Here is a 7,988-nt window from a genome sequence, read left to right as displayed (position 1 = left end):
TTTTGTAGTTCCATGACCTTGCAACTATTTGATCTCTTTTCGTACTATTCTCTTTTCTAGGACTTAATCTCCATCTATCCCAATCATATTTCATTTATATGTTATAAATTTTAACCGTAGTTCACACAATTTGTAACATAATATACACACAATTAATACTTTTTAATTTACATACCGTGCAGCGCACGGGTCAAATACTAGTGTATATATATATATATATATATATATATATATATATATATATATATATATATATATACAGTGCAAATTCTGCATAAGATTTGTGTACTGCACCTTAAATAATTTATATTTTTTTCGTTTTCAAAAAAAAATTATATATATACTGCAAATTCTGCATAAGATTTGTGTACTGCGCCTTAAATAATTTATATTTTTTTCGTTTTAAAAAAATATATATATATATTTCTTTCCCTCCAGCTGCAAATTCTGACGTAGTATTTGTGTGTGTATACATATGGTTAGATTATGATTCTTAGAATTTCATTCATTTACAACTCTATATTTTCATATATAATTTATATTTTTTCCCACTGATGCAAATTCTGCATAATATTTTTCCATGTATAACTTTAAATTTTTTTTTTTACAATAATGTATGTTGTTATAGAATAATAATAATAATAATAATAATAATAATAATAATAATAATAATAATAATAATAATAATAATAATAATAATAATAATAATAATAATAATAATAATAATAATAATAATTATTATTATTATTATTATTATTATTATTATTATTATTATACATTTTTTGTATATAGGGGCATTTATGTATTTTAAAGACATATTTCATTTCTATTCATTAAAGCAATCAAACACTAAAGTAATATTCCTAAAATTTATTCCTTCTGTGAACTAAACAATAAAATATCATTCAAATTTATTCTTTCTCAGTATTAATTTTAACAGATATCTAATTAGTCGAAGGACTAATTGAAATGGCCACTAAACGAATACTTCTTAATTAAATAAGGTCATAACAATATAAGTATAACTAAGAGATTGAGTTTACTATTATAACATAATTGAATGACTAAAATGATTAGTTTTTTCATAATTTTATTATAAATCCAAGTACAAATATTGTTTGTTTAAAGAACGTTGTTGGGAACTGGATGCACATATATTCAATGAAGCTTCTAATGAATTTCGATCATCTACATACACCAAATCACTGTCGGTCTTCCTTAATATATGTGCCTTCATATTTTGGTCCTGCCCAATGTGAAAATTTTAAATTTCCACACTCTTTTTGTTTTATGTCATTCATTCAATAATTACTATACCTTTTTTTTTTTTTTTTTTTTGACAAAGCAATAATTACTATACTAACAAGTTAGTTTCCAAGAAATTACGTGAAATTGAAATATAACATTGATTCTATACACTGAATGTGTATAAAATTGACAGCTAAAATGGTTTAGTTATAAGAACTTTTTTATTATTTTGCATTGTTAATTGGTTCCCACAAAAAATTTGATTTTGGAGTATGTATTTACTCATTCTCTCTCCTCTCACCTTACTCCTTCACATAACCTAAATTTCTGGGAAAAAAAAAATTATTGGGGTTGTTCTAATTAATTTACTTCATCCTTTATTGATTACGTAATATTTAATTATCCAATACACACCATCATGTAGTGATTACAAGCTTTTCTTCGTTACTCAAGGAGAGGTGAAAAAAAAAAAAAAAAAAAAACTCAAGGTAGAACAAATTATGAAGATTTAATTTGTGGTCAGAATTTGCTGAGCTTTTGTAGCGGCGAACTGCCATCCGTTAACGTTTGATTTAGCAACGAGCGATATTGGAAATGCATTGCTAATTAGTGTTTTTTGTTGTCAACTTTGATTAAAGTCAGTATGATAGTCTGAAAATGTGAGTTGCATGGTCCTGTATAGAGTGCTACATAACATGTTGTGTTGGGTAGGGCTTTGATTTTGAACCATTCTTTGAGTTTTCATCAAAATTTAAACTTCAAAACTTCAAAATTTATAAATGAACATGAAATATCTTACTAAAACTCAAAACCTTTATAAAAACTAACTTACATCCAATTAACTAAGAAATAAGTATACACAAATAATTATTAATTTATTTGTATAATTAATTAACTATGAATTATACTAACATGTACCGTGAACTAAATATCTAATTGTTAATATCTTTACAAAATACAAAAAAAAAAAAAAAAAAAATCTCTAAATATTATAAATATATCTAAAATAAATGATTTTTTTTTAAATCTCAAAGTACCTCGCAAACTTTTATTCAAATTTTCAAAACAATATTTATGCAGAAATTTTATACTTTTTTTGATAGTGCAGAAATTTTATACAATTTGCTAATTATTAACAATTGCTAATTGTCAAAAGTGTCAAAAGAGTGTGGCCTCATAAAAGTGGATAGAACTTTTTTTTATTCCTAACCTGGAAATTTGATTTTTCCACAGTCCTTTTGCTTTCTGTCTCCCAATAATTACCAAGTTTTTTTTTTTTTCAGAAACCAATAATTACCAAGTTTTTTTTTTTGAAAGCCAATAATTACCAAGTTAGTTTCTAGGAAATTATGTTAAAGTTGAAATTGTCTTTAGATCGGACTTGAAGTAAAACACCTCACAATTTCAATCCAATTTAAAAAACAATTATTTTCTTCTATTGATATATAAATTAATTTTAAATATTAACAAAATAATGAAAATAAAACTTTAAATTATGTGAAATCTTTTTGCGAAATTCAATATAAAATAAATTGTATTTAGTAAATATTTGAAAATACATATTTATTATTATTATTATTATTATTATTATTATTATTATTATTATTATTATTATTATTATTATTATTATTATTATTATTACTAGTATTTGTCCCGTGCGATGCACGAAAATATGTTATAAAAATATACCTTATATGAGGTTTATTCATATATAAAATTTTTGTTATTTAATAATTATTATGTGTGAATTCCTATGATAAAATTATGAACATAAATATATTTACAATTAAAATAATATTTAAGGTGTGTGATTACTACAAATCTTAAACTATATTAAAAATTTAGTACATAGTATTTAATATTACAAATTTTTAAGAACTTAGTAAACTACAGTAGTAATTGAATTACAATTTTAGAGTCACAACGAATCAAAATTTTTAGACCTATGAGATTTCTAACTCTAGATGTAGCAACATACAATTGACCTTTAAAGACCAAAATTACAATATTAGTTCGAACATTGATTTTTTCTTCCAAATACTATCGAATTAAGTGTGTAATCAATAAAAGATGAGAACTAATAATTCGAGAATATAATCTTAATGTTACTAAGCCTACTTCACGTCAATTAAGTTAATTGGATAGTATCCGATGAATCCACGAATAACGCATCTTTGTCTCCGTAGTCCTCAATATGCACATCAACAATCTTAAATATTAGGTCGCCTAGCTATGCCATATATTAATTTCAAACTTATGAACTTTGGGGTTGTATGCAATAAAAAGTATATTTTAAATATACTAAGTGTACATTATATATGTATGTAAGGTACTTTCAATATAAAAATAATGTATTTTTAATATATTAAAAATGCATTTAATATTCATGATCCATACAATTATGTGGACCATCTTTCACACAATAATTTGCCATTAGAAATTGAAATATAAATAAATATAATAAATATATAAATATATAAATATATATATATATATATATATATATATATATATATATATATATATATATATATATTAGAAACTGTTAGTGGAAATTATTATCATTATTATTATTGTTGTTGTTATTGTTATTATAATTAACAATATTTTTTTTTTTTTGAAGGTCAACCAATGGGTTGTATTCATAGATAAGCCGAAATTGAGTCCGGTGGGATAGTATCCCAATACATAGCTGTGTCATACTGGAAAGCTGTAGTAGCTAAACTATGTGCTAAAATATTCTGCGATCTAGGTATGAAGTTAACATAACAATAATTAAAAGTAGATAAATGATTCCTGCATCCATCAATTGCGTAGCCAACATACGATCGTGTCAGCAGCTGTGGCGTCGTTAAGTAAGTCTGCAGTACCTGGCAATCTGTATAAAGCTCCATATTTTGTTCTCCACGCTCGCGTAGCCAAGAAAGAGCCTCCTTAAAAGCATAAGCCTCCGCCATGAGTGGTGAAAAACAATGTGGCAAAGGTGCGGAGTATGCTGAGATAAATTGACCACCCGGTCCCAGTATTACCACTCCAACCGTTGCTGTGTTGTCCGTGTGTCGATATCCAGCATCGACATAGCACTTGGATGGTGGTGGCTGCGTCGGAGTGTGACTGGGTGCGGCATGCTGGGCTGTTCCGGTTTCGGTTCTGCGGGCAGTGGGCTGCGCTGCCGTGGCTGGCATCACGGGACTCGGGTCCGTTCTTGGTGCATGGGCATGACGCCATGCCGTAACTTCGGCCTGGGCCGCGGCGAGCACTCGTCGTGGTCTGGGCAAACATGCATCCCAAATCGCACCATTCCGAGCTCTCCATACATGATAAATAATTGCAGCTGCGTAGGCAATACCATCAGAATCTAGAACATTTAACATTTCACTAAACCATTCATAAAAAATATTTGTCACAATATTTGTAGATGGAAGGTTAGATAGTGCCCAAATGGTCTTTGGATAGTCACACGAAACCAATGTATGCATAATATCTTCATTTACAACTCCACACATGGCACACACCGGATCAATCTCCACTCTCCTTATAAGCAAGTTTTGGGTAGTAGGAAGAATATCACTCAAAGCCCTCCATAGTAAGGTTTTCCATTTGGGTGGTATTTTCTGTTTCCACAATGTGAGCCACTTTGCAAATCCCACATTTGCAATATTTTCATAATTTCCCACCATACACCTATACCCATGTTTAACCGTGTAATTGCCTTTGGGGTCTCCATGCCAATACCACATGTCATCATAGCTTGGGGATACTGGTATTTTTAGAATCCTACTCACATCACCAGGCTCAAAAATATCAGTAAGTAAATCATAATCCCAAGTGCCTGTATCTTGGTTAATTAAGTTGATTACTCTGGCATTACTCAGTTGAGGTGGCATTTCTGTCTGGATCATGGGGTCATCTTTATCTTGCAACCACGGGTGTCCCCACACAAAGGTAGAATCTCCGTTCCCAATTCATCTTCTCACCCCACTGCAAATTAAACTCTTCGCCGCCATAATGCTCCGCCAACAGTGACTTGGATTGTTTCCTAGAATTGCATCAGTAAAAGACTGGTTAGGATAATATCTGGCCTTATAAACTTTAGAAACCAAAGAGTCTGTATTGGTCAATAGCCTCCAAGCTTGCTTTCCCAACAGTGCCACATTGAACGCTCTTAGGTCTTTAAAACCCAATCCACCATACTTCTTGGGTATACATAACTTATCCCAGGCTTTCCAATGGATTTTCTGGTCAGTCCCTGAGCCCCACCAATATCTATTCATCAACCGCTCAATAGCCATACAGATATTAGTAGGTAACAAGAAAACACTCATTGAGAAGGTAGGCATAGCCTGAGCCACACTTTTCAACAAGATTTCTTTTCCTGCCTGCGATAATAGTTTCTTGTTCCAAGATCCTATTCTCTGTCTGATTTTGTCCTCTATATAAGCAAATGCAGCTTTCTTATTCCTTCCAATGAATGATGGCAATCCAAGGTACTTTCCAAAGTTAGGAGCCTGAACCACACCCAAAACTTGTGCCACATTTTCCTTGATCTCCTCTGTTGTATTCTTACTATAGCATATACTGGATTTATGGTAATTAACAGCTTTCCCAGACATACTTTCATATAGAGCCAGACATCCTTTAATTTCATTTGCCTCCTGCACAGTTGCTTTAAAAAATAATAAGCTATCATCAGCAAAGAAAAGATGGGAGATAGGCGGAGCACCCCTTGCCACTCTGCATCCATGTATTAAACTCCTTTCTTGTGCCTGTTGTAATAACATAGAGAGACCTTCAGCACAGATTATAAACAGGTAGGGCGATAATGGATCCCCCCGTCTTAATCCCCTGGTTGGTATTAGTGAGTCACTCCGTGTCCCATTCACCAGGAAATTATAGGACACCATCGTAACACACGTCATAATAAGTTCAATCCACTTGTCATTAAACCCGAGTGCCATCATCATGCCTTTTAAAAATGGCCATTCCATCCGATCATAAGCTTTTGCCATATCTAATTTTAAGGCATCCCAACCAACCACACCACACTGTTTCCTGTTCAAATAATGGCCTACCTCTGAGGCAATCAAAATATTATCCGTTATCAACCTGCCTGGTATAAACGCACTCTGGGATTCAGATATAATACTATCCATTAGGGGTTTCATCCTCCGGGTCATCATTTTGGCCATAATTCTATAAATGACATTACTAAGCGTTATTGGTCTCAAATCAGTGACCTGTTCAGGGACATCTTTCTTAGGAATTAATACAACATCAGTATTATTCAAACCTGGTGGCAATGAGCTTGTATTCAGACAGTCTACAACAAAAGCCGAGATATCCCCTCCTACAATATCCCAAAAACTTTGATAAAAACCCGGGTTCATCCCATCCGGCCCTGGCGCCTTATCAGGATACATTTCAAACAGAGCATCTTTCACCTCACCAACCTCAAAGGGTCGCATTAATACCTCATTCTGTGCCTGAGTGACTCGTGGCGTAACATTGTTATAGATCAGATCACCGCTTACAGGATTATTAGTTGTAAAAATGCGTTTAAAATAATCCAGAACTACACCTGCCATATCATCCCCTTCCATCCATTCACCACTATCATTCATAATTTTAACTAGAGTATTCTTATTCCTTCGGTTCGAGGCATACTTGTGATAAAACTTCGTGTTGGCATCCGCATCCTTGAGCCAGTGCTGTTTGACTCTCTGCTTCCAGTATGCATCCTCCTGCATCTCCACTCGGCATAGATCCGCTTCCAATCGGTTATACTCCTCCAGGGATGCATGATCAATACATCCCTTGAGTTGATCCTGCCTCCTCCGGAACCGCTCAATCTTTTCCCCGAACTTATGGTACCGGTCCCCCCCCCCCCCATCGGGTTAACCGGTTCCCACAATGTGCAATACAGCCTTGTGCTCCCCTACCTCTTCCCTCCTCCCATGACTCAGCCACTACCGCTCTACATCCCTCATCATAGAGCCACGCCATCTCAAAACGAAACCTTCGGCCCCCAGCCCTCCTACCCCCATATTGCCGAATCCCCATGAAGATAGCTGAGTGGTCAGACCGTCTAGTCCATTGATTTGCAACTGTGGCCCCATTCACAATATCCCTCCAGCGGTTAGTGACCAGTACCTTATCCAATTTTTCCTGAATCCATCCAGGAGTGCCTTTGCCCGTTTGCCACGTGAACTGATTACCACTCATTGGTAACTGTGCCAAACCACAGTGATCCATAGTCTCTCCAAAGCCGCGTAACAGACTGTTCGGGTGTGGATTTCCTCCCTTCTTCTCATACTGATACAAGAGATCATTAAAGTCGCCAATCACAACCCAGGGTAGCTCAGATTGTGTTGCCAACTGTTTCAATAGATCCCATGACTCAGTCCTCCGTGTTCGTTCTGGATAGCCGTAGTAACAAGTCATTCTCCAGTTTGGAAAACCACTTATACTCACCTCCACATCAATGTGTGTCTTCGAGTAACCCAGTAATCTTGCAGTATTGTTCTTCCTCCAAAGTAATGCCAATCCACCACTGCGGCCTGTATTATTAACATAAAACAGACCCTCGTAACCAATCTTAACGCGAACTCGTACTGCATGTATTCGTGCTACTTTCGTTTCCATCAAAAATACAAAATCCGGCTTCTTCTTGGACACCATGTCCACAACTGCACGAACTGTCCGTGGATTGCCCAAGCCACGACAGTTCCAACTCAGAGTAC

General features: G+C 33.8%; 1 protein-coding gene across 1 annotated transcript; it reads right to left on the bottom strand.

The window, feature by feature from the left end:
• Nucleotides 1-3,890: 3,890 nt before the first annotated feature.
• Nucleotides 3,891-5,135, bottom strand: LOC109189727. Its single transcript, XM_019340338.1, has one exon. The coding sequence runs from the start codon at nucleotides 5,133-5,135 to the stop codon at nucleotides 3,891-3,893; it is 1,245 nt and encodes a 414-aa protein (XP_019195883.1).
• Between the last annotated feature and the right edge of the window lie 2,853 nt (nucleotides 5,136-7,988).

The sequence above is a fragment of the Ipomoea nil genome, unplaced genomic scaffold (genome assembly GCF_001879475.1).
Source record: "Ipomoea nil cultivar Tokyo-kokei standard unplaced genomic scaffold, Asagao_1.1 scaffold1562, whole genome shotgun sequence".
Lineage (NCBI taxonomy): Eukaryota > Viridiplantae > Streptophyta > Magnoliopsida > Solanales > Convolvulaceae > Ipomoea > Ipomoea nil.
Note: the sequence above shows the minus strand (reverse complement) of the source record. Positions and strands in the feature narration are given on the sequence as shown.